Source organism: Nerophis ophidion, linkage group LG18, assembly GCF_033978795.1.
Source record: "Nerophis ophidion isolate RoL-2023_Sa linkage group LG18, RoL_Noph_v1.0, whole genome shotgun sequence".
NCBI classification, from domain to species: Eukaryota; Metazoa; Chordata; class Actinopteri; order Syngnathiformes; family Syngnathidae; genus Nerophis; species Nerophis ophidion.
Genome location: NC_084628.1, coordinates 9,238,944 through 9,266,916, shown reverse-complemented (window position 1 = coordinate 9,266,916; position 27,973 = coordinate 9,238,944). Strand labels below are relative to the sequence as shown.

At 41.7% G+C, this 27,973-nt stretch overlaps 2 protein-coding genes across 2 annotated transcripts in view; one reads left to right on the top strand and one right to left on the bottom strand.

The window, feature by feature from the left end:
- LOC133537415 (uncharacterized) overlaps window positions 1-27,973 on the bottom strand; it is an 89,955-nt gene that overhangs the window by 29,622 nt on the left and 32,360 nt on the right. The window contains exons 16-22 of the mRNA XM_061878422.1: window positions 26,368-26,529; window positions 25,790-25,973; window positions 25,581-25,711; window positions 23,110-23,275; window positions 20,846-20,949; window positions 20,704-20,771; window positions 7,091-7,250 (exon numbers count right to left, since the gene is read on the bottom strand). Of these exons, the coding sequence (XP_061734406.1) occupies window positions 7,091-7,250; window positions 20,704-20,771; window positions 20,846-20,949; window positions 23,110-23,275; window positions 25,581-25,711; window positions 25,790-25,973; window positions 26,368-26,529 (975 nt within the window). The remainder of the gene's footprint in view (window positions 1-7,090; window positions 7,251-20,703; window positions 20,772-20,845; window positions 20,950-23,109; window positions 23,276-25,580; window positions 25,712-25,789; window positions 25,974-26,367; window positions 26,530-27,973) is intronic.
- On the top strand, window positions 196-11,546 carry LOC133537577 (collagenase 3-like). Its single transcript, XM_061878715.1, has 11 exons — window positions 196-391; window positions 462-572; window positions 654-781; window positions 845-993; window positions 1,063-1,188; window positions 4,663-4,824; window positions 7,110-7,293; window positions 7,375-7,502; window positions 9,652-9,817; window positions 11,178-11,281; window positions 11,366-11,546. The coding sequence occupies exons 1-11, from the start codon at window positions 281-283 to the stop codon at window positions 11,467-11,469; spliced, it is 1,473 nt and encodes a 490-aa protein (XP_061734699.1). The 5' UTR covers window positions 196-280; the 3' UTR covers window positions 11,470-11,546.

Genomic DNA, 27,973 nt, shown 5'->3' with positions numbered 1-27,973 from the left:
ACTGCGGTGGAAACACCAACCACACCTTTAGTTCCAGAACTAAAGGTTCTATGAACTTAAAGGGAAAAGTCCTAATTGTGCAAATGTGCAAAAGAACAGTCTGAGACCCATGCACATGTCATGAATCATCACATCAAACAAAATGGGGCAAACTTGCCAACAATCCTTCCCCTGGTACAAATAGAGACACTCCCCCTACAACTTCAACAGGAACATTGCAGAGGACGGAGTGTGTGCTCTTGGGGTCTTTTTTTCGCTTAGTTTCAGACCGTCCAACAACATGCAGCTCTCTGCTTTGTGGACGCTGCTGCTCGCCGGTGTTCTGGCGACGATTCAAGCTGCACCCGCCGTCGCCCCAACTCCAACGCCGTACCAGCAAGGACTTGCAGAGGTAATAAAGTCTTGACAGTAGCTTGAAATATCTGCAAAACATCCCTTCAGTAAATGTATTTGTGTATTAGGGGTATCTGTCACGGTTTTATGGCAATGTGGGGATCGGGAACACCTCAGGCCTCTTCAGGGGCAACTTTAGCGAAGATCTGGAAGCCATGCAGTCTTTCTTCGGATTGGAGGTAACCAGCGTGGATATGAGAAACATTCTGTGTTTTTAACACGTTTTTTAAACCTTGCTCCGAAATGCCATGGATTACCAGGTAACGGGGGTCTTGAATCACGAAACGTTGGGGGTTATGAAGGCGTCTAGATGTGGCGTGTCGGACATCGGCCGCTACGGACACTTTGCTGGGGAACCCAAGTGGAAGAAGAGGCTTATCACCTACAGGTATCTTGTTTGTTTCCTTATTGTGTTTTAATGAGAATGATGTCGGTGGGATTTCCTAAACAGGATCACTCAGTACACTACAGATCTAAGCCAGAGACAAGTGGACGAGACCATCGCCCAAGCCTTCAAGCTCTACAGCGACGTCATCCCGCTGGACTTCAAGCAGATCTCCAGCGACACTGCAGACATCATGATTCTCTTCAAGGGGGGACGTGAGTCTGGATGGTAATAAATGCTCTCCAAACTGTACCTCGGTTCTCATCCTATCCGTCCCACTGCAGAACACGGGGACCCATATCCTTTTGACGGAACCGGGAAAGTCGTAGCTCACGCCAACTCTCCGGGACGGAAGCTGGGAGGGGACACCCACTTTGACGATGATGAGTATTGGACTCTAGACCAAACAGGTAACTACAGACTCTACGGTGCTGAGTCACTGTAAAGGGTTCATGAAAACCTTTCAACTATTAAAAGGGAACATTATCACCAGACCTATGTAAGCGTCAATATATACCTTGATGTCGCAGAAAAAAGATCCTATGTTTTTTTTAACCGATTTCCGAACTCTAAAAGGGTGAATTTGGCGATTTAAACGCCCTTCAATTGTTTGCTGTCGGAGCGATGGGAAGCAATCCGCCATTTTCTCAAACACATTACACACACACGTCAAATCAGCTCTTATTTTCAGTTTTTTCGACTGTTTTCCGTACCTTGGAGACATGCCTCGTCGGTGTGTTGTCGGAGGGTGTAACAACACGATCAGGGACGGATTCAAGTTGACTTACAAGGAGTGTGCATCGATTAGCATGGCATGCTAATCAATGCTAACATGCTATGTAGGCTAGATGTATGTACATATTGCATCGTTATGCCTCATTTGTAGCTATATTTGCATCCAGCCTTTCCCTCCACCCACATTTCATGCCAAAAAAACACATACCAATCGACTGATTCAAGTTGCACCAGTGTCAAAAGATGCGGAAGTCCCTAGTTTGTTCTGCACATTTTACCGACGATAGCGATGCTACGACAGAGATGTGTGGATATCCTGCGACACTCAAAGCAGATGCATTTCCAACGATAAAGTCAACAAAATCACAAAGGTGAGTTTTGTTGATGTTTATGACTTATGTGCTAATCAGACATATTTGGTCACGGCATGACTGCCAGCTAATCGATGCTAACATGCTATTTAGGCTAGCTGTATGTACATTCGTAGCTATATTTGCATCCAGCCTTTCCCTCCACCCTACATTTAATGCCAAACAAACACTTACCAATCGACGGATTTAAGTTGCTCCAGTGGTCAAAAGATGCAATCGTTGGTTAGAAGGCAATCGCCGAGTAGCTTCAATAGCTATTCGCTCAATAGCTTCAGTTTCTTCTTCAATTTCATTTTCGCTATCTGCCTCCACGCTCCAACCATCCGTTTCAATACATGCGTAATCTGTTGAATCGCTTAAGGCGCTGAAATCCGACTCTGAATCCGAGCTAATGTCGCTATATCTTGCTGTTCTAGCCGCCATGTTTGTTTGTATTGGCATCACTATGTAACGTCGCAGGAAAATGGACGGGTGGATTTACAGATAGCGAAAATCAGGCACTTTAAAGCCTTTTTTTGGGCTATTCAATGATAAGTAACATTTTGAAAAAACTTTGAAAAATAAAATAAGCCACTGGGAACAGATTTTTATTGGTTTTAACCCTTCTGAAATTGTGATAATGTTCCCCTTTAAGTTTACAGAGAATATTCATATTTTAAACATTGTAGAACATGGGTGTCAAACTCTGGCCATCGGGCCAAATTTGGCTCGCCGTACAATTCTATTTGGCCCTTGAGGCAATATCAAATTAACATTAGACCTGGCCCGCCGGTACTATAAAGGCACTGCCTTTAGCGTTGTCTACAATATGTTGTCACGTCCGCTTTTACTCCATACAAACAGCGTCCCGGCCAAGTCACATGATATATGCAACTTGTACACACACTTAAGTGAATGCCATCCATACTTGCTCAACAGCCATACAGGTCAGACTGAGGGTGGCTGTATAAACAACTTTAACACTGTTACAAATATGCGCCACACTGAACCCACACCATACAAGAATGACTAACACATTTCGGGAGAACATCCACACCGTAACACAACATAAACAGAACAAATACCCAGAACCCCTTGCAGCACGGACTACCACAAAAACCCGCCCCCACCACCAACCCCACCCATCTCATTATCATTTTAAGATTTATTAGCCTGTGGAAAAATGTAATGTTGATATTTACCTCAGAAGGCTGCAAATAGAACATAGGCATTAAATGTTTTATTTAAATTGTATTTATTTGACCATTTATTTTTTTTTTCGTTTGTTTTTTGAATGTTGATTTTGCACTATTAAGTTATATAATTATTGCTTGTTCCATATTCATTGTTCAAGCAAATAAGTGTAGCAAACTGAGCAATAATTAACAATTTATTCATGCACTTTCTCTTGTTACTTCAAGGCTTGAATGTTTGATTCATTCATTATTGTTATTTTATTTTCAAATTTATTATTAGCCTGTGGACAAAGTTTATTTTTATATTTACCTCAGAAGGCTACAAATAGAAAAGAGGCACTCAATTTTTAATTAAATTTTATTTGATATGCCATTGATATTTTTAAAATATTATTATTATTATTATTTGAAACTCGATTTTGCATGTCACTATGAAGTTATATAAGCCTTGCTTGTTCAATATTCAATGCAAAACTTGTTTGGGTCCCTATTAAAAGATTCATTTTGTTCAACCCTTGGCCCGCGGCTTTGTTCAGTTTAAAATTTTGGCCCACTCTGTATTTGACTTTGACACCGCAGTTTTAGAAAAATGTTCCTTAAATTAACTTAAAGTGGCAAAGCTTCAGAAAAAAACATTAAAAATGCAACTTTTATTACAATTCACGAACACAATCCTATAAGTGGGTATGGTATAGTAAGAGTTTAATTCACACATATGGCGTCACTTCAGTGCCAAAAATCCAAGCGCATAAAAACTGTTATCAACATACACACTCCTGTATTGGCTTTTAATTTTTAATTGTTACATTTGTCCAAACAGATACTGGTGTTTTTTTCATTCAAAGAATGCAGCAAAATTAATTTAAGTTATTTAAGCATACTGGCCTTTAACAGGTACAAAATGTAAACAAAATTATAATTAGTGTGTACTTTCCTCGGGTACAATCTTTTTATAAAGTAACCCATTCAAAGTTAGAATAAGTATTAAGTATTTCACTGCAGTTTTAAGAAATTTGCCATTTTTTGTAATCTAGGACAGTGGTTCTTAACCTGGGTTCGGTGAGTCGGCCTCAGGGGTTCGGCGGAGCCTCTGCCACGGAGGTCAAGACACACCCAACTCATCGTGAAAATAAAAACATCTCCCTATCGGCGTATTATGGATATACCCCCAAACAATTTTCCCTCTAATTTCCATCTGATTTGCAGGTGTGTCATTTGTTGTGAGTTCATGCAGTGTGTTGGTTTTGTTCTTTGAACAAGAAGATGCTCATGCACGGTTCATTTTGTCCTCCAGTAAAAGAAACATATAACTTTGTGTGAATTAGAAAATATATATATATATATATTTTTTTTTTTTCACTAAAGAAGGTTTCGGTGAATGCGCATTTGAAGCTGGTGGGGTTCGGTACCTCCAACAAGGTAAAGAACCACTGATCTAGGATGAGTAAGAATATTTAAAATAATTATTTAGGTTTGTTTGTTGTTTTCCAGCTTTATTGAGCCAGGGGATATGAGAAAAATTAGCAATTGGAGAAATTTCTAAATAATTTCTTACAGCCCACTAATGTGGTGGAAAATCACTAACTAGTTTTTCCTGATTTAGGTGTTAATCTGCTACTTATGGCGGCCCACGAGTTGGGCCACTCTTTGGGTCTGGACCATTCCAGGAATAGAAGTGCACTGATGTTCCCTACTTATCAGTTTGTCAACACAGACGGCTACAAGCTGCCAGACGATGACGTACGAGAAATTCAAGCCCTCTATGGTGAGTTTCAATGTCTCAAAATCAGTTAAATTTGACTGATTAACGATTGGGCTAGAAGCAAGTGCCCCACCCCATCCAGTAGATGCTCTGGTGAAAATCTGTTATTGTTCTCTTTTTATTCAATGAAATTGTTTTTATTTAATGCAGTGTACTGAATATATATATATATATATATATATATATATATATATATATATATATATATATATATATATATATATATATATATATATATATATTTATATTTATTTATTTAATGCAGTGTACTGAATATATATATATGTATATATATATATACATATATATATGTACATAAATATACATATATACACATACATACAGTGCACATATATATATACATACACCTACACACACATATATATATATATATATGTGTGTCCCATATATATATATATATATATATATATATGGGACGGCGTGGCGCAGTGGAAGAGTGGCCGTGCGCAACCCGAGGGTCCCTGGTTCAATTCCCACCTAGTACCAACATCGTCACGTCCGTTGTGTCCTGAGCATGACACTTCACCCTTGCTCCTGATGGGTGCTGGTTGGCGCCTTGCATGGCAGCTCCCTCCATCAGTGTGTGAATGTGTGTGTGAATGGGTAAATGTGGAAGTAGTGTCAAAGCGCTTTGAGTACCTTGAAGGTAGAAAAGCGCTATACAACTACAACCCAGTTATCATTTATATTTATATATATGTGTATATACATATATTCATACAAATACATATATACATACAAATACATATATACTTACATATATACATACATATATACACACATATGTACATCGATATATACATACAAATACATATATACAAACATATATACATCGATATATACACATACATAAGCTCGTATAAATATCCCAGCAAGTCATCTTCTAAAAGGGCTTGAAAAAATAAATAAATAAAAGGTTTTTGGAATGGCCTCGCCAAGGAACGGACTTGAATGCGATTGAAATGCTGTGGCATGGACTTTAATTTCCATTCAGGCTCGAAAACCCTCCAGTGTTGTTGAATTAACAATTCTTCCAGGAATAGTAGGCTAAAATACCTCTACAGAGAAGTGAACTACTCATTGGCATTTATAGAAAACGCTTGATTTCAGTTGTTCCCGCAGTGGGTGGCCCAACCAGTTATTAAGTTTTGGGGGAAATTACTTTTTTTTTTACACAAGGCAAGGTAGCTTTGAACAGTTTGGTTTCTTTAATTAATAATAATCAGCATCCAATAAGATGCACTTTATGTTTACTTTAGGTTACTTTTTTTAGATTATAAATACACACACACATATATATGTGCTGTGTGTATATATTTATGTATATATATATATATATATATATATATATATATATTTATTTATTTATTTATAATATATATATATATTTATATGTATATATACATAATATCCATACACACACACACATATATATATGCTCTATACATATATATATATATATATATATATGTATGTATATATATATATATATATATATATATATACATATATATATATATACAGTATATATTTGCACAAATGTATGTACACATGTATACAGTATATGTATTGTATATACAGTATGTTTATTCTGTATGTATTAATATTGTATATTCATATATATATCCGTGTGTGTGTGTGTGTGTGCGTGCATACTTGCATGCGTGTGTACAACTCTAAGGTTAAGGTAGCTAAAAAAGCTATAATTTTCATGTTTTACAGTTAGCATGTGTGAAGTACCACATTATATGATTCTATGATGTATGGCTGCAAAATGTGCTAAAAAATTAGCATGTGTAAAACACCAAGTTTTATGCCTCTGAGGTGTACGGCTGCGAAAGAAACATGCTAATTTTAGTGTGCTAACAATTAGCATTTCTCATGTAGCAAGTAATATTACTCTGAGGTGTAGCTCAAAAAGTTTGCATGCTAACCCTAGCATGCTAATATTAAAATATATATTTTTTTAAAGTTTTTTTAAATAATGTAGTTTATTTGCTGGCAGTTTTAAATACAATACTGAAGTGTTTTTTTAACTGAAATTTGGCAGCAAGATTTGTTTATAAATGATGAATGTGATGTTTTGTAATCACATGACTTAAAGTGTAAAATTTTAAGATAAAATATAAATTTTATAATCATGAAGGAATTTCCATAGGACCCGGCAAGCATGTCTCATGACCAGTATGTAGGACAGTGGCCTAAAGGACCGCAACACTATACAAATTCTAACTTTACATGTACTTACCCCTCTCGCAATCCACCAGGGAGCCGTACAGCAGATCCAACAACAGCCCCGGAACCAGACTCGCCTGCTGACCCCGAACCAGAGGAACCAACAGAAGACCCAGCAAACGTTCTTCGAAACCCTCGTGACCAGCAGTGCAGCAAGGATCTGGCCTTCGATGCTTCCACGTCCATCAGGGGAGACTTGTTCTTTTTCAAAAATGGGTACTTTTTCCACATTTTGTTCATACGACCACCATCAGCAGTTTTTTTTTTCTTATTTTGAATAACTTCACATCTCCCCAGATACTACTGGAGGTGGAATGCCGTATCAGGGATACATTTTGGTAAAGTGAGCACAAAATGGCCAGGGATCGACCTAGTCGATGCTGCGTATGAGGCACCAAACGAGAATGTGGTTCATCTCTTTGAAGGTAACACTCCTGGAGCTTTGGTTAACGTTTACATACAATATCTCACATTTTAGCGACCATTTTTATGATAGTACATCGTCTCAGAGGACAATACTATAGAACAGGGGTTGGGAACCTATGGCTCTCGAGCCAAATGTGGCTCTTTTGATGACTGCATATGGCTCTCAGATAAATCTTAGCTGACATTACTTAACATGATATAATAATATGATATATGATATAATAATGAATAATTCCGCTGGTAATCACAGTGTTAAAAATAACGTTCAAAATACAAAACATTCTCATACATTTTAATCCATCCATATGTTTTCTACCGCACCTGTTCAAGAAGTCGCATTAATGGCAAGAAGCATTTTATGTATCATCGGTGAGCTTCAGAACAAAAATGTTATTAAAAAGAACAAGAGACTTATTATGTGAAGATCTGTAACTTCATTTCTGTTTGTGCTTCTTTGTTTTGTATTTACTTTCCATTTCCTGCTTGCCCCGCTGAGTGCTGTGTTTTTTCCGCTCACCTGCTGTTGATTGGCAGCTTGTCCACACCTGCTGCCAATCAGCATTTTTCTATTTATGCTTGTCTTGCGCGCTCCTCAGGGCTCGAAGATTAACTATTGTTTAGAACTGTACATGCAAGACTGCTTCATTCTCCTCCGTTGATGATACTAAAAGCATCTTACCTGCTCCCCGCTCTCCTGGTTCCTGCATCTTGGGGCCGCTACTACAGCTGCCATGCGGGTTTGTGACATATTATACTCTATAAATGTTGGTTTTACTTAAAAATGCAGACATTTAGTTGTATTCTGTGTTTAAAAATATTATATGGCTCTCACGGAAATACATTTTAAAATATCTGGCTTAAATGCCTCTCTCAGCCAAAAAGGTTCCCGACCCCTGCTGTAGAAGGTAAACGTTTTCATACAGTGGTCCTTTAGTAAACGACAACAATACTGATTGTCAGATTCAAACACTGATGATATCTATTATACAAGACAAAAGGCAAATAATTAAATTTGGACTCAGATCTGAGGCGAGACATGGCCACTGTACTCTCTGTACAGTCTGCACCATGCTCTGCCCCAAGATTGTACTCCTTCTTTATTTGACTTTCACCCCCTCCTTCCCACAGCTGCTTCCTGAGGGAAGTGGGTCGTAAACAGCGTTGCCTTCGGTTACCGAACACTTCGAAGAGACTTTGTCAAATAGTTCAAAAAGAGTCCCATTAAATAGTTCAAAGAGAGTCACATAAAATAGTTCAAAAATAGTTCCATAAAATAGTTCAAAGAGAGTCCCATAGAATAGTTAAAAGAGAGTTACATAAAATAGTTCAAAAAGAGTTCGTAAAATACTTCAAAAAGAGTTCCTGTGGAAGTTGGGCAGATCCTGCCATCTGTCCGCTTTGAACTCCCTCTGGAGTTTTACGAGTCTTCTTCTTGGTTTGTTACAAAGACAGCCTTTTGTCTTCTTGTCAGGAACACAATGTAATAGAAAGTTTTTTTTGTGTGATAATCTAGAAACAATCATTCTGACACTGATCAAAAACAGACATTTTATTTTTATAAAATACCAATCTAATCACTTTGGTATTGTTTTTCTACTTATACTGTACTAGGTATTGATAGTATCGACATCTTGATCGACCACCCCCTAATTTACGTTTAAGATTTAGTGGTTAGCTTCTTTTTTTTGTCCTGCTCAATGTGTGTATGTGTGTAGCATGCTTGGTCATTCCATTTCTGCTTGTCCTCCAGTGATAATGTTACATAGAAGAAGACACTTAGTTTATTTTTCGCCATGGTGGTGAGGGTTGAAATCTTACAGGTGACACGTTCGTTGCAGTTTGCTCTCTAATCCGAGCCGATAATCTGGCAAGTCATTTGCATGTGTGTAACAAGGAATCCGGGAAATGTAATTTTGACTGCTTGAGCGTGCATCCCTTGCGAAGGAATCTTTCACTTTAGTACAATCTTTAACCATGTAAACACTGGGACCCAAATGCGGTAAAGATCGGCTGCGCTCGGGATCTCAACGGACGATCGCCGATCAGTGATTGGGATCGGGACATCTCTAATATCACTGTCATAAAAATGTGATAAATATACTTTAATTCGTGACATACTGCACATCCGTTGAATGTTTCTCTCCCTAGGTAATCAGTACTGGGGCATTAAGGCCATTGAAAGGACTTTAATCCCAGGTTATCCGAAGCCTCTCACCAGCCTGGGCTTGCCGTCCTCTGTCAGTAAGATTGACGCAGCAGTCTACATAACACGTACTGGGAAAACATTGATTTTTGCCAACGCGCAATATTGGAGGTAAGTGTTGAGTAGAGACAATCCCCAAAAGGCTGTTTTACCCGTGCTTTGATTTTAAATGGATGCGACTATCCCTCCATCCAACCATCCATTTTCTTCCACTTATCCGAGGTCAGGTCGTGGGGGCGGCAGCCTAAGCAGAGAAGCCCAGACATCCCTCTCCCCAGCCACTTTGTGGTGCTCCAGGCAAGCCTGGGGACATAGTCTTCCCAAAGTGTCCTGGGTCTTCCCGGTGCCTACTACCGGTCGTACGTGCCCTAAACACCTCCCAAGGGAGGCGTTCGGGTGGCATCCTGACCGGATGTCCGAACCCCCTTATCTGGCTCCTCTCGATGTGGAGGAGGAACAGCTTTACTTTGAACTCCTCCCGGATGACAGAGCTTCTCACCTTATCTCTAATGGAGAGACCCGCCACCCTGCTGGGGAAACTCATTTCGGCTGCTTGAACCCGTGATCTTGTCCTTTCGGTCATGACCCAAAGCTCATGACCATAAATCGACCGGTAAATTGAGAGCGTTGTCTTCCGGCTCAGCTCCTTCTTCACCACAACGGATCGATACAGCGTCCACATTACTGAAGACGCCGCACCGATCCGCCTGTCAACCTCATGATCCCCACTCGTGAACAAAACTTCGAAGTACTTGAACTCCTCCACTTGGGGAAAGATCTCTTCCCCAACTCGGAGACGGCACTCCACCCTTGTCCGGGCGAGAACCTTAGACTTGGACTTGGAGGTGCTGTATCTCATCCCAGTCCCTTCATACTCGGCTGCGAACCGATCCAGCGAGAGCTGAAGATCCTGGCCAGATGAAGTCATCAGGAATTGATTAACGTGGACCCCGACTTAAACAAGTTGAAAAACTTATTCGGGTGTTACCATTTAGTGGTCAATTGTACGGAATATGTACTGTACTGTGCAATCTACTAATAAAAGTATCAATCAATCAATATCAAAGGACCACATCATTTACAAATAGCAGAGACCTAATCCAGCAGCCACCAAACCAGATCCCATCAACGCCTTGACTGTGCCTAGAAACTCTGTCCATAGAAAGTTATGAACAGAATTGGTGACAAAGGGCAGCCTTGGCGGAGTCCAACCCTCACTGGAAACGGGTCCGACTTACTACCGGCAATGCGGACCAAGCTCTGACACTGATCCTACAGGGAGCGGACCGCCACAATTAGACAGTCCGATACCCCATACTCTCTGAGCACTCCCCGCAAAAACCATAACTAGCTTCATTTGATTTACTCTTAATGACATCAACCATCATTGTTGCTCAACAATTTGATTGTTTCGATGGGACAGTGCTGGCATGTTTAAAAGGCATTTCTCTCTCTGTGTGCTTTGCCACAGCATTGATGAAGCTACAGACCAAATAGATCCTGGATATCCAAAATCCATTGCTCAGGACTTTCCTGGCGTGGGCTCCAAAATCGATGCTGTTTTCGAGAATTACGGTGAGCAATCATTTCCGTCGTAGCCGTTTTGCTACCACCCCTTTGCCATAAAGTTACGTTGAAAGGATATTGTCTCTCTCTTAGGGTACCTTTATATCTCGGTCGGCCCAAAACTATTGGAATTCTACAAGCCGGGCCAGAGAGTGACGCGGATGCTGCTCAACTCCAACTGGCTTGATTGCTACTAAGAAGGCTGCAGGGTCGGTGCTTCATAAAGGGATGCATTTAATAGATAAAAAATAAATAAAACAGTTGTGAAAATGTCTGTCAGTCTGAGAATACAATGTTTTTTATATTTTGTTAGGGTACTGCATTGTTTTTCCCATCCATTTTCTACTGCTTGTCCCTTTTGAGGTTGCGGGGGGGTCGCTGGAGCCTATCTCGGCGTGGCGCAGTGGAAGAGTGGCCGTGCGCAACCCGAGGGTCCCTGGTTCAAATCCCACCTATTACCAACCTCGTCACGTCCGTTGTGTCCTGAGCAAGACACTTCACCCTTGCTCCTGATGGGTGCTGGTTGGCGCCTTGCATGGCAGCTCCCTCAATCAGTGTGTGAATGGGTAAATGTGGAAGTAGTGTCAAAGCGCTTTGAGTACCTTGAAGGTAGAAAAGCGCTATACAAGTACAGCCCATTTATCATTTATTTATCTCAGCTGCATTCGGGCGGAAGGCGGAGTACACCCTGGACAAGTCGCCACCTCATCGCAGGGCCTACACAGATAGACAGACAACATTCACACTCACATTCACACACTGGGGACCATTTAGTGTTGCCTATCTAATGTTTTTGGAGGTGGGAGGAAGCCGGAGTACCCGGAGGGGACCCACGCAGTCACGGGAAGAACATGCAAACTCCACACGGAAAGATCCCGAGCCCGGGATTGAACCCAGGACTAGTCAGGACCTTCGTATTGTGAGGCAGACGCACTAACCCCTGTATCACCGTGCTGCCCGATTTTCTTTTCCACATTCACCCATTCACACACACACTGACAGCGGGAGCTGCCATGCAAGGCGCTAACCAGGACCCATCAGGAGCAAGGGTGAAGAGTCTTGCTCAAGGACACAACGCATGTGACTAGGATGGTAGAGGGTGGGGATTGAACCAGGAACCCTCACGTTGCTGGCTCAGCCACTTTCCTAACCGCGCCACGCCGTCCCTGCATTGTTTTCTATTTTAACCATTTCAGCTGCAGAAAAAAAGCGAGTTATCACCAAAATTTAAAATCCAAACACATCTCTTAGAAAATCCAGTATCCAATTCTTCTGAAAAGTCCCGAATTACATTTGAAAAATGACCAATTCTTTGTACACCATAGGTGTGTCAACATGTTATAGCTGCTCTGTTCTTGGGAGAGTGTCAGTGCCAGCAATCTGAGGGTTCCTGGTTCGATCCCCACCTTCTACCAACTTTGTCACTTCCGTTAAAAGGTCGTTAGGGACAAGCGGTAGAAAATGGATGGATAGGCACTTGGTCCTAGAGCTTTGAGAGTAGTTCTATTGATGAAAATAATACTCACTTCTCATATCTGGACTCAGCTTCCACATTAAACAAAAGTGAAGCAAAATGAGAACAACATTGCAGCCAGTCAGTGCCCTCTGCTGGTTGTTCAGGAGAGTGTGTAACTCCACATTTATTTGTGCATCTGGTTTGTGGTAGGAATGTCTCATCGACACAAAAGCAAAAAAGCGATCCACATATGCAAATTCAATACAAATAAAAAAAATCAAGCATATTTATATTCAAATCGCAAAAATACACTTACAAATACATGTTTATTTATACAAATTCTTGATTTATTTGTAAGGGACATTTTTATATTTGTACATTTTATTTGTATATATTTTCAAATCTCCAAAATATAATTACAAATACACGTTTTTTATACAAATTATTTATTTGTATATCACATTTGTATTTGTATATTTATTAATATACCGTATGCATACATATTAATATCATATTGATATATAAAAGTTGATGTGAGACAATTCTACTTCCATATCAAACAGTCCACGAGCCCTGACTGGAGGGCAAGGCATGCATAAATAGAAGCCTGATTGGCAACCACGACCAGGTTTGGCCAGGCTGCTAATCAGCGGCAGGTGATGGGGAAAAAGCACTTAGTGAGACGGACAGGAAATGGAACTAAAATAAGAGCACGGCCCAGAAAATAAACACAAAACTATGGAAACAAAACGAACAAGCCATCAAGGTCAGTTTGATTCATTCAAACTTGCTGCGCAAAATAATTAGCACATGCTTAGTATTACCGCCTGGTCAAACTCCTGACGTCACGAGCGACACTTCCCCTGTCATCATTTTCAAAATGGAGGAGGCTGATTTCAATACCTGTAATTTGAAATCGCATAAAGGGAAGAAGATTACGAGCTATTCAGTAGGATTTAAGGTCCAAGCTTACATCACACTAAAATTTTTACTGCATGCCTTTGGTAAGTGCCGGAGTGAGAAGAGGTTTTAAAATAATTAGCGCATGCTTACTTTTACCGCATGCCTTTGGTAAGCGCAGGAGTGGGAAAATGTTTTAAATGAATTAGCGCCCCGGCGGCAATTCAACGAAATACGGTACCTGATTTGCTGACACAATTGTTCCATGCAGTTTTGTGTTAAAAATATGGAGTTCGGGTCACTTTGTAGGAATGGTCGTGTTCCTAGGATGTAGAAGGATCATCATCATCGTTGGCGGTCACTCGAACGAGTATGACGATCCTCCTGGTAGGGGGGTATCCCTTTATGGAGAATGCTTGTGCGTGACTTTATTTAATGTGGGGAGACTGGGGCACAGACTACACAATCCTTGACAGATCTGGGTCAGGGTCTATTGGCATGGAGTCCAAAACAACTGGGGACCCTTTTCTGCTGCAGCCTTCATCCGCCATCCCAGCCGTTGTGACTCTCCATAGGGTTAGAAATCATCTTCCGCCTGTTCCACCGTTGAGGTCTTGGGTTGTTATTTCCCCATGACTGGGCCCACATGGATGTGGGGGGTGCCTTTTTCCGCCATCGCAGCCGTTGTGGTAGTTCTTACATCTAACGTCTTCCACCTGCGCCGCCGTTGAGGTGTTCACCGTATCCCTGGCTAGGGGGCAGTCAGGTACTAGGCCTTTGCCAAGGGTCACCTGGGGTAACAGTAGTAAAGGGGTTAACCTCCTAGTGCCCCAAGACCCCATAGAGGAGCCTCCACTGTCGGATGCACTTTAATGTCATGCCCAGGACACTTCAGAAGGACAGGAAGCGGCAAAAGCAGCATGCAGGTAAGAGTCTTTTCATTCCAAGTACAAGGCAAAAATACAAAACGGGACTTGCCGCTTGGAGGCGCACGAGAAGCCAGAGGCAAAACTTTGCTTAGCATAATAAAGAAAGACTTACATGTGAGTTGTAATTTAAATCTAACCAGGACATACCAGTAGCATATCGTGCATCAACAACATAACAGTCGTGGGTAGCGAGCATACAAATCAAAACGTTAGCATATATGTGTTTGCAAAATTAAAGTTAAAGTTAAAGTACAAACCCCGTTTCCATATGAGTTGGGAAATTCTGTTGGATGTAAATATAAACGGTATACAATGATTTGCAAATCCTTTTCAACCCATATTCAATCAAATGCACTACAAAGATAAGATATTTGATGTTCAAACTCATAAACTTTTTTTTTTTTTTTGGCGAATAATAATAACTTAGAATTCATGGCTGCAACACGTGCCAAAGTAGTTGGGAAAGGGCATGTTCACCACTGTGTTACATCACCTTTTCTTTTAACAACACTCAATTAACGTTAGGGAACTGAGGAAACTAATTGTTGAAGCTTTGAAAGTGGAATTCGTTCCCATTCTTGTTTTATGTAGAGCTTCAGTCGTTCAACAGTCTGTCGTATTTTACGCTTCATAATGCGCCACACATTTTCGTTGGGAGACAGGTCTGGACTGCAGGCGGGCCAGGAAAGTACCCACACTCTTTTTTTACAAAGCTACGCTGTTGTAACACGTGCTGAATGTGGCTTGGCATTGTCTTGCTGAAATAAGCAGGGGCGTCCATGAAAAAGATGGCACTTAGATGGTTGTTCCAAAACCTGTATGCACCTTTCAGCATTAAGGGTGCATTCACAGATGTGTAAGTTAACCATGCTTTTGGCAGTAATGCACCCCCATACCATCACAGACGCTGGCTTTTCAACTTTGCGTCGATAACAGTCTGGATGGTTCGCTTCCCCTTTGGTCCGGATGACACGATGTTGAATATTTCCAAAAACAATTTGAAATGTGGACTCGTCAGACCACAGAACACTTTTCCACTTTGCATCAGTCCATCTTAGATGATCTCGGGCCCAAAGAAGCCGGCGGCGTTTCTGGATGTTGTTGATAAATGGCTTTTGCTTTGCATAGTAGAGCTTTAACTTGCACTTACAGATGTAGCGACGAACTGCATTTAGTGAAAGTGATTTTCTGAAGTGTTCCTGAGCCCATGTGTTGATATCCTTTAGAGATTGATGTCGGTTTTTCATACAGTGCCGTCTGAGGGATCGAAGGTCACGGTCATTCAATGTTGGTTTCCGGCCATGCCGCTTACGTGGAGTGATTTCTCCAGATTCTCTGAACCTTGTGAATATATGATGGGCCGTAAATGTTGAAATCCCTAAATTTCTTGCAATTGCACTTTGAGAAACGTTGTTATTAAACTGTTTGACTATTTGCTCACGCAGTTGTGGACAAAGGGGTGTATCTCGCCCCATCCTTTCTTGTGAAAGACTGAGAATTTTTTGGGGAAGCTGTTTTTATACCCAATCATGGCACACACCTGTCCCCAATTAGCCTGTACACCTGTGGAATGTTCCAAATAAGTGTTTGATGAGCATTCCTCAACTTTATCAGTATTTATTGCCACCTTTCCCAACTTCTTTTGCCGCTGCAGTTAGCTCGGGAATCATTTTTGATAATTTACCCCCCCAATTCCAGCCCTTGATGCTGAGTGCCAAACAGGGGGGTAATGGGTCCCATTTTTATAGTCTTTGGAATGACTCGGCCGAGGTTTAATCTCACAACCTATCGATATCAGGGCGGACACTCTAACCACTAGCCCACTGAGTAAATAAATTATTGTGTGATCAAAATCTGCTTTTGCGACCTCACATTGATGGCATAAATTTAACTCCAGACCTAAATCGCATAAGTAATTTATAAAAGAGATACTGAAGTTTTCGCTTTAACTCTGCCTCTAACAGATAAGGATCAATAACAGAGTTAAGGCGCAATACTGTCATCTGTGTGTAGGACTTGGTATTGCAGGTTTGTTTTTATTTCATGAATTGAGACTGTTGGCAAGTTAAAGGCCTACTGAAATGAGATTTTCTTATTTAAACGGGGATAGCAGGTCCATTCTATGTGTCATACTTGATCATTTCGCAATATTGCCATATTTTTACTGAAAGGATTTAGTAGAGAACATCGACGATAAAGTTCGCAGCTTTTGGTCGCTAATAAAAAAAACCTCGCCTGTACCGGAAGTAGCAGACGATGTGCGCGTGACGTCACGGGTTGTGGAGCTCCTCACATCTGAACATTGTTTACAATCATGGCCACCAGCAGAGAGAGCGATTCGGACCGAGAAAGCGACGATTTCCCCATTAATTTGAGCGAGGATGAAAGATTTGTGGATGAGGAAAGGGAGAGTGAAGGACTAGAAAAAAAAAGACTGTACAGTGGGAGCAATTCAGATGTTATTAGACAAATTTACTACGATAATTCTGGAAAATCCCTTATCTGCTTATTGTGTTACTAGTGTTTTAGTGAGATTATATCGTCGTACCTGGACAACCTGAAGGTCGGCCGCGCACGTTTCTTCAGCACCAGTCGACGGGTGGTGGCGATGCCCATCTCTGCCCTTCGCAAGGGTCCCTCTTCGAAACACAATCTTTCGAAATGATCGCTGCATAATACACTGTACTTTGTGTGTTTGGTCCAATCCAACCGTGTTCGCTTGACCGCTCCGTTCCATAGTAAAGCTTAAACGTCTTGTTTCGGGAATGTAAACAATGAAACACCGGCTGTGTTTGTGTTGCTAAAGGCGGCCACAATACACCGCTTCCCACCAACAGCTTTCTTCTTTGACGTCTCCATTATTCATTGAACACATTGCAAAAGATTCAGCAACTCAGATGTCCACAATACTGTGTAATTATGTGATGAAAAGAGACGAATTATAGCTGTGAACGGTGCTGGAACAAAATGCCCTCTAAAATGCGTGACATCACGCGCACTCGTCATCATACCGTGACGTTTGCGAAATTTAAAATTGCAATTTAGTAAACTAAAAAGGCCGTATTGGCGTGTGTTGCAATGTTAATATTTCATCATTGATATATAAACTATCAGACTGCGTGGTCGGTAGTTGTGGGTTTCAGTAGGCCTTTAAGTAGTCGGAACATATTTATATTTTTCAAAAATACTTTTTATTTAGGACGTGTGAATGGGTTTAGCATGAATGAATCCAACTGAGACTCAGATGTTCACTTCTAAATACATTTCAGAGTATCAATCAATCATCAATCAATGTTTACTTAAATAGCCCTAAATAACTAGTGTCTCAAAGGGCTGCACAAACCACTACGACATCCTCGGTAGGCCCACATAAGGGCAAGGAAAACTCACACCCAGTGGGACGTCGGTGACAATGATGACTATGAGAACCTTGGAGAGGAGGAAAGCAATGGATGTCGAGCGGGTCTAACATGATACTGTGAAAGTTCAATCTACAATGGATACAACACAGTCCATTCCAAAGCGGATCCAACGCAGCAGCGAGAGTCCCGTTCACAGCGGAGCCAGCAGGAAACCATCCCAAGCGGAGGCGGATCAGCAGCGCAGAGATACACAGGCAAGCAGTACATGGCCACCGGATCGGGCCGGACCCCCTCCACAAGGGAGAGTGGGACATAGGAGAAAAAGAAAAGAAACGGCAGATCAACTGGTCTAAAAAGGGAGTCTATTTAAAGGCTAGAGTATACAAATGAGTTTTAAGGTGAGACTTAAATGCTTCTACTGAGGTGGCATCTCGAACTGTTACCGGGAGGGCATTCCAGAGTACTGGAGCCCGAAATGAAAAAGCTCTATAGCCCGCAGACTTTTTTTGGGCTTTGGGAATCACTAATAAGCCGGTATGACGTGTTGTCTTCAGAAACATTGAGAAATTAGGAATTTACATAAAACGCTTGAAATTATTTTAAAAGTGTGCATTTTTATGCACATTTGTGATTGTTACATTATGTGTGGTGCTTGATGTGCAGTGAAACACTGGAGATCAGAATCATAACAGTTTGTATTGCTATTGTTTGAGAACGGGTTCACAAACTAGGAATTTTACTTGGCGCAATCGTGCAATATAAAAGACATATAACACAGATTACAGGGACTCGATGCTTGCAGGAGCATAAATAGAACATGTTGACTGACATCTGTGGTGTGCAAAGAATTGGTCATTTAGAATGTTGCATTTTGGGACTTTTTAGAAAAGTGAGGCACTCAATTCTGGAAGAGATGTGTTTCAACTCTGGTGAAAAAGGAATGACTCGCTTTTTTCTCCGGCCTAGTGTGGTTAAAACTAAAGATGTCTGATAATGGCTTTTTTGCCGTTATCCGATATTCCGATATTGTCCAACTCTTGATTACAGATTCCTATATCAACTGATACCGATATATACAGTCGTGGAATTGACATATTATTATGCCTAATTTTGTTGTGGTTTTCCAAAATAAATCAACTCAAACTATGGAAAAAAATGCCAACATGGCACTGCCATATTTATTATTGAAATCACAAAGTGCATTATTTTTTTTTAACATGCCTCAAAACAGCAGTTCGGAACTTGGGACATGCTCTCCCTGAGGTAGCATGAGAAGGTTGAGGTGGGCGAGGTTTGGGGGGCCTGGGTTGAGGTGTGGCTTCACGGTGGCAGAGGGGTTAGTGCGTCTGCCTCACAATACGAAGTTCCTGCAGTCCTGGGTTCAAATCCAGGCTCGGGATCTTTCTGTGTGGAGTTTGCATGTTCTCCCCGTGAATGCGTGGGTTCCCTCCGGGTACTCCGGCTTCCTCCCACTTCCAAAGACATGCACCTGGGGATAGGTTGATTGGCAACACTAAAAAATTGGCCCTAGTGTGTGAATGTGAGTGGGAATGTTGTCTGTCTATCTGTGTTGGCCCTGCGATGAGGTGGCGACTTGTCCAGGGTGTACACCGCCTTCCGCCTGATTGTAGCTGAGATAGCGACCCCAAAAAAGGGAATCAGCGGTCGAAAATGGATGGATGGATGGGTTGAGGTGTGTGTGGGGGAGGTAGAGCGTAGCGGGGTGTATATGGTAGCGTCCCAGAAGAGTTAGTACTGCAAGGGCTTCTGGGTATTTGTTCTGTTGTGTTTATGTTGTGTTACGGTGCGGATGTTCTCCCGAAATGTGTTTGTCATTCTTGTTTGGTGTGGGTTCACAGTGTGGCGCATATTTGTAACAGTGTTAAAGTTGTTTATACGGCCACCCTCAGTGTGACCTGTATGGCTGTTGATCAATTATGCCTTGCATTCACTTGTGTGTGTGTGAAAAGCCGTGGATGTTATGTGACTGGCCCAGCACATAAAATAAGTGTTTTTAAGGTTCATTGGCGCTCTGTTCCTCTCCCTACGTCCGTGTACACAGCAGAGTTTTAAAAAAGTCATCAATTTTACTTTTTAAAACCATCCATCCATCCATTTTCTACCGCTTATTCCCTTTTGGGGTCGCGGGGGGCGCTGGCGCCTATCTCAGCTACAATCGGGCGGAAGGCGGGGTACACCCTGGACAAGTCGCCACCTCATCGCAGGGCCAACACAGATAGACAGACAACATTCACACACTAGGGCCAATTTAGTGTCGCCAATCAACCTATCCCCAGGTGCATGTCTTTGGAAGTGGGAGGAAGCCGGAGTACCCGGAGGGAACCCACGCATTCACGGGGAGAACATGCAACCTCCACACAGAAAGATCCCAAGCCTGGATTTGAACCCAGGACTGCAGGACCTTCGTATTGTGAGGCAGACGCACTAACCCCTCTCCCACCGTGAAGCCCACTTTTTTTTTTTTTTTTTTTTTTTTTTTTTAAACCGATACTGATAATTTCCGATATTACATTTTAAAGCATTAATCGGCCGATAATATCGTCAGTCCGATGTAATCGGACATCCCTAGTAAACACCAACCAAAATTACAGAAACCTAGCAAAGTATGAATACATTCATGTTTGGGATATAATTGAATCTCAGACAGACAGTTACATTTGCGCAAGTGAATTTATTTGAATATTCATCAAATGTATCATTTTATGAAGTGCTAAACCTGCAACCTTCTCAGTAGCAATCAAGCCAGCCGTAGTTGAGCAGCACCCGCGTCACTGTCCTAAAGGGCAGGTAGTATTCCATCTGTTTTGGGCCGACTGAGAAATAAAGGTACCCTAAGAGAGAGACGGTACCATTTCAGTGGCTGAGGTATGGTAGCCAAACAGTTACGACCGACATTATTTCTCACCGTAATTCTGGAAAACCGCATCCACTTTGGAGCCCACGCCACGAAAGTCTCGAGCAATTGATCGTGGATATCCGGGATCCATTTGGTTCCTGGCTTCATCATAGCTGTGGCAAAGCACACAAAGAGGGAAAATGTTGATTTCTTTAAAGGGGAACATTATCACCAGACCTATGTAAGCGTCAATATATACCTTAATGTTGCAGAAAAAAGACCATATGTTTTTTTAAGCGATTTCCGAACTCTAAAAGGGTGAATTTGGCGATTTAAATGCCTTTCAGTTGTTTGCTGTCGGAGCGATGACCTTTCACCCGTGACGTTACAATGGGAAGCAATCCACCATTTTCTCAAACACATTACACACACAAATCAAATCAGTTTAGCGGTTTACCTCGGTTGGTAGAGTGGCCGTGCCAGCAACTTGAGGGTTGCAGGTTCGATTCCCGCTTCTGCCAACCTAGTCACTGCCGTTGTGTCCTTGGGCAAGACACTTTACCCACCTGCTTCCAGTGCCACCCACACTGGTTTGAATGTAACTTAGATATTGGGTTTCACTATGTAAAGCGCTTTGAGTTACTTGAGAAAAAGCGCTATATAAATATAATTCACTTCACTTCACATCAGCTCTGTTATTTTCCGTTTTTTCGACTGTTTTCCGTACCTTGGAGACATCATGCCACGATCAGGGACGGATTCAAGTTGTCATACGTGGCGTGTGCATCGATTAGCACGGCATGCTAATCGATGCTAACATGGCAGAAATGGCAAGAATGTGTGGATATCCTGCGACACTCAAAGCAGATGCATTTCCAACGATAAAGTCAACAAAATCACAAAGGTGAGTTTTGTTGATGTTATTGACTTATGTGCTAATCCAGGGGTTGGCAACCTTTGCCACTCAAAGAGCCATTTCGACCCGTTTCACAAAATGAGGAAGACAATGGGAGCCGCAACTATTCTCGCCAATATCTGCTGGTGGTCCCCCAGATGATAAGAATAACATAGTCAGGTGGTGTCACGGATGCAAAGGATTCTAGGTATTTGTTTTGTTGCGTTTATGTTGTGTTACTGTGAGGATTTTCTCCCGAAATGTGTTATAAATAAATAAATGGGTTGTACTTGTATAGCGCTTTTCTACCTTCAAGGTACTCAAAGCGCTTGTCATTCTTCTCTTGTGTGTGTTCACAATGTGGCGCATATTAGGAGTGTTAAAGTTGTTTATATCACAACCGTCAGTGTACTCTGTGTCACCCAGTATGCCTTGCAATCTCATACATGTGCCGATAGAAGCAGCGAAATGGATGTGTCCGGTCGGCACGCAAATAGCATTCCGTGAATGGCGGGCACGATGACGTTCAAGAGGACTTTGAGAGTAATATCATCACGGCACGCCCTTAATATTGTAGTCCGAGTGAAAATTGGAGAAAGTTGACTCCGGGTGATGTCCGGGAGAGGCATTTAATTCCGGAATCTCCCCGCAACAATCTGGGGGGTCGGCGATTGTGCAGCTGAGCTGCATCAGGGTTGCCAAAGAGCCGCATGCGGCTCCGGAGCAGCGGGTTGCCGACCCCTGTGCTAATCAGACATATTTGGTCACGGCATGACTGCCAGCTAATCGGTGCTAACATGCTATTTAGGCTAGCTGTATGTACATTTATAGCTATATTTGCATCCAGCCTTTCCCTCCACCCACATTTAATGCCAAACAAACACTTACCAATCGACGGATTTAAGTTGCTCCAGTGGTCAAAAGATGCAATCGTTGGTTAGAAGGTGATCGCCGAATAGGTTCACTAGCTATTTGCTCAATAGCTTCAGTTTCTTCTTCAATTTCGTTTTCCCTACTTGCATCCACACTCCAACCATCCGTTTCAATACACGCGTAATCTATTGAATCGCTTAAACCGCTGAAATCCGAGTCTGAATCCAAGCTAATGTCGTTATATCTTGCTGTTCTATCCGTTTGTGTTGGCGTCACTATGTGACGTCACAGGAAAATGGACGGGTGGATTTCCAGAAATAAGGCACTTTAAAGCCTTTTTTCGGGATATTCCATGATGGGTAAAATTTTGAAAAAAACTTCGAAAAATAAAATAAGCCACTGGAAACTGATTTTTTGGGGTTTTAACCCTTCTGAAATTGTGATAATGTTCCCCTTTAAGAGCTTTGACAAAGCAAATCAAATAAAGCTGGTTATGGTCGCATCCATTTGAAATCAAAGCCTGGGTAAAATAGCCCTGTGGGGATTGTCTCTACTCAACACTCACCTCCAATATTGTCTGTTTGCAAAAATCAATGTTTTCCCAGTAGCTGTCACGTAGACTGCTGCGTCCACCTTGCTGACAGAGGACGGCAAGCCCAGGTTGGTGAGAGGCTTCGGATAACCTGCTATTAAAGACTTTGCAAAGGCCCTGATGCCCCAGTACTGATTACCTAGAGAAAGAAACAGTCAACGGATGTACGATATGTCACAAAACAAAGTATATTTTGGACATTTTTATGACAGTGATTTTAGAGACGTCCCGATCCTAATCATGGGATGTGGGCGTATCTCCCTTTTTTTTAACTGCAAATAAAAAAACAGTTAAAAGTAATTCCCATTTTATTTATTAAATTAATATAGTGTGTGAATGTGAGTGTGAATGTTGTCTGTCTATCTGTGTTGGCCCTGCGATGAGGTGGCGACTTGTCCAGGGTGTACCCTGATTGTAACTGAGATAGGCACCAGCGCCCCCCGCAACCCTTTTGATTGATTGATTGATTGATACTTTTATTAGTAGTTTGCACAGTACAGTACATATTCCGTACAATTGACCACTAAATGGTAACACCCGAATAAGTTTTTCAACTTGTTTAAGTCGGGGTCCACGTTAATCAATTCATGGTATTCCCAAAGGGAATAAGCGGTAGAAAATGGATGGATTGATGGATAATAGAAATGTGTGCAAAACTGGAACATAAATGAGGAGACATAAAGGAGCTGGTCGGATCCCTCTGTGAGGTGGCACTACTTAATTTTCAATAAATAAATTGATTATTGACGTTTCCTAATCGATTTTATAGTGCATTTTCCTGTATTTTGTCGTTAATGTAATTTCTTTTTAAGGATTTAGTGTAACGACCGGGTTGCATCGCGATTGTTCTCCCAAGAATGCAGATCGGGTTTCGGACACAGCTTGCTGGTAGGAACAAATGATTTATTTAGACATAAATCAGACAGCAACAAAGAATAACGTGCTCATAGCACTTAAGGCAAAAACTAAAAGAGCTAGCATGGGAGCTAGAAGGTAAAAGAGCCCAGCGTGGAAGCTAGCATGTAGAGAGCAGGAAACAAAGGTCGTCATCTGTTGTACAAAAAAAAAACTAGGAAGCCAGACTGAGTGAGGCCAGGGCATGGACTGAATAGCCCTCTGATTATTGCCTGGGCAACAAGTGCGCGTCCTGAACACTAACCAGAGGCAGGTGAATGTAATTTGCCGTCATGGCAACTGAGACACACAAACTCAAAAGGTGCTGAAACTATGATCCGGGCAGTGGATCATAACATTTAGTCAGGTTGTGTGCCTTATTTCTTAATTTATTGCATTGCTTTTTGAGTTTTGTAAGGCGTGATTTAAGGTTATTATTGGGTTGTTTAGCTACTCCGGTTTTGACCTTTTGGTATTCGGAGTATTTTCTGTCTCTGTCTTTTATGGCAGCTAATAAGTCCAGATTCATCCATGGTTCGGAGCGGGCTTTGACCCTGACTGTTCTCACAGGAGCCATATCATTTATTATAGCGATCCCAAGCATCATCGACCAGGTTGCTCGTAAGCACAGGGGACCAGTACCACTCACATAGTTTTAGGTTGAAATTATCCCTGGAGTTTGTTTTTAAGGGATCTGGATTGAGCTATTTTGTGGACGTTGACTTTGGGTTTAGCTATATTGCGGGTGCAGAAGGTTAGATAGTGGTCACTTAGACCGCAGATCACGTTCATGTCTCAATTTCGATGTATCTAGAAATCGATTATTTCCTCCACCTCTAGTAAAGAGTATATCTTATTGATGAACAATATTACAAAAATACAATATAGTACTTTAGTTATTTACTTTCCAAAATGTCACTTTTCGTTCAGGCAGAGTGCAAATCAAATGAAAATATACATAAGTACCAAACCAAAATACTGTTAAGCAAATCTAATTAATCTGTTCCAGACAACCAACGATATTGAGACAAAAATATTTTCATACAGCATAACTGTCATGATCCGCTGTCTTGATCATGTTTTGTGTTTTCTGTTTGCCCGTCTGTGGGTGGTAACCCAACGATGGGATCCCAATTCATCTCCCAGGTATGGAAGGCTTTCTGTCATGCCCTGGGAGCCAACGTATGCTTAAGGTGGGGGCTCTGTCATGATCCGTGGTCCGGATCATGTTTTGTGTTTTCTGTTTGTTTTGGATTCCTTTAGTTCCTGTTTGTGCAACTGAGTTTTTTACCATGGCTACTTATTATTTGCACCAGCCTCTTGTGTTCCGGACGCTCACCTGTTGCTCATCAAGAGACATGATTCAAGCCTGCCCTTGCCAGTCAGTTCGGGAGAACGAACCGCGCAGTATGCTACGACCCAAACCGTAACAATAACTATAGTTCCATATGTTCTATGGTATTGTCCCCTGAGACGATAGATACACTGTCATAAAAATAGTTGCTAAAATGTAAGGAACTGTATTTAAATGTTAACTTGCTCCTTGTTACCTTCAAAGAGATGAACCACATCCTTGTTTGGTACCTCATACGCAGCGTCAACTGTGTTGATTCTTGACCATCTTGTGCTCACTTTCGTAAAACGTATCCCATTTAACATGGTACTCTTCCTCCAGTAGTATCTGGGGAGATGTAAAGTTATTTCAAAGAAGAAAAAAACTGATTTTGGTCATTATAAAAAATAAAATGTGAAAAAATACCCGTTTTTGAAGAAGAACAAGTCTCCCCTGATGGACGTGGCAGCGTCAAACACCAGATCCCTGCTGCACTGTTCGTCACGAGGGTTTGGAAGAGGGTCTGTTGGGTCTTCTGTTGGTTCCTCTGGCTCCGGTTCAGGAGGTGGGTTTGGTATTGGAGCTTTCGTTGGAGTTGTTGTGCGGCTACCTGGTAGATAGCGAGAGGGATATGGGACAAAGATGCATTTAAGTACATCTATTTTTGGGTGATTGTACTTCATACAGTACTGGTCATTAGACAAACTTGTCTGGTCACTTGTTGCTAGGCAGAATTTGTGTACACCTTAAAAAAACCCTACCTGTTACTTACTGCCCTTTTAGCTTTCACATGCATTTTTTCCCGAAACTCTAGTTTAGATATATTTGTATTATTCAATACACTGCAAAAAATAAAAATAACAAAAAAACACATTTTGAGCAGGGACATCTACTGAATGTGGTGGGGCAGTGCTCCGCTTGCCCCTACTGCATAGTTGCCTGACTGAAAAAAAGTCAATCGTTAATCGCACACATTGAACTGATTTTGTGACACTGAAACTCACCATACAGGGCTTGAACTCCTCGCCTGTCGTCGTCTGGCAGCTTGTAGCCGTTTGTGTTGACAAACTGATAAGTAGGGAACATCAGCGCACGTCTGTCCCTGGAATGGTCCAGACCCAAAGCGTGGCCAAATTCGTGGGCCGCCACCAGCAGCAGATTAACACCTAAATCAGGAACATCGGGTAAGTGATACCCCACCACTGTGTCACGGCATATTAGCGACTAGTAAGAGACCATTTGGGAATTTCCCCACTTGCTAATTGCACAATACGTCCCCCTGGCTCAATAAAAGCTGGGAAACACTAAGAAACCTTTAAATACCCTCACACAAATGGCAGATTTTCAAAAAAAACTGCTGTGAAATACTATACAATAATACTTATTTCAACTTTAAATTAGTTAATATCTGACAAAAAAAATGCGTAACTTGAAAACATATCACAAAAGTGTATTTAATTTGTATTTTGTACTTGTTTAAGGCCAGCATGCCCACATAAATCCACTCCTCCCAAAACATCCATCCATCCATCCATTTATTACCTCTTATTACCTTCGGGGTCACAGGGGGCGCTGGTGCCTATCTCAGCTACAATCGGGCGGAAGGCAGGGTACACCCTGGACAAGTCGCCACCTCATCGCAGGGCCACCACAGATAGACGGGGAGGACATGCAAACTCCACACGGAAAGATCCTGAGCCCGGGATTGAACCCAGGACTACTCAGGACCTTCGTATTGTGAGGCAGACGCACACCCACCGTGCTGCCCCCTCCCAAAACAACTATATGCAATTTTGCTGCATGCTTTGAATAGGAAAAATAGCACCATCTAGTGGACAAATGTATCAATTAAAAACTGAAAGCAATGAGTTCGAATTGAACTCTCACCATACCGTTGAAATTTTAAATAAAATTTTGTTATGTTTTTAACGGGACATTTTGGTTTGCTTTGCCATTTTAGGCTAATTTAATGTTTTGAACATGAATAGTCAATGGGAAACAAGTTAATGGTTTAAGGCAGGGGTCGGGAACCTTTTTGGCTGAGAGAGCCAAGAATCCAAATATTTTAAAATGTATTTCCGTAAGAGCCATGCAATATATTTTTTTAATACTAAACACAACTAAACGTGTGCATTTTTAAGTAAGACCAACATTTGTAGAGTATAATAGGTCTATTCTGAAGCTAACTGTGGAGGGGGTGTGGCCTGTGGGCCTGCAGCGAAGCAGGGAGTTGCCAGGACCGGCCTCGAAATCAGCGACAGGTGCGTCGCCTTGTTATCTAATCATCTGTCGCAATGTTATAAGCAGCAGCCAGGAGCAGAGTCGGGGTTGGGGCTAGAGCCAGAGCGCGAGCGAGAACGAAAGAGAAAAAGACAATTGTTGGAAAGCAACTGAGAGACTTATTGAATAATAAAACAATATTGTAACCCTGAAACAGGCTCTCATGTTGGTGCTTGGTGGTCTTAAGAACCCCCTGGAGGGCAAGACCCACACTAACCAATAATAAATAAATTACTTCTTACCATTAATGCAATTTCTTGAACATAAAAATGCATGAGAATGATTTATATTTTGAAGGTTATTTTTAACACTGTGACTACAAGTGGAATT

What these genes read in the sequence shown, in the direction of transcription:
- LOC133537577 (XM_061878715.1), top strand. Translation starts at nt 281, where the DNA reads ATGCAGCTCTCTGCTTTGTGGACGCTGCTGCTCGCCGGTGTTCTGGCG. An exon ending in TTGTTCTTTTTCAAAAATGG is followed by an intron (nt 7,294 to 7,374) that starts GTACTTTTTCCA and finishes ACATCTCCCCAG; the next exon opens with ATACTACTGGAGGTGGAATG. An exon ending in GCCAACGCGCAATATTGGAG is followed by an intron (nt 9,818 to 11,177) that starts GTAAGTGTTGAG and finishes GCTTTGCCACAG; the next exon opens with CATTGATGAAGCTACAGACC.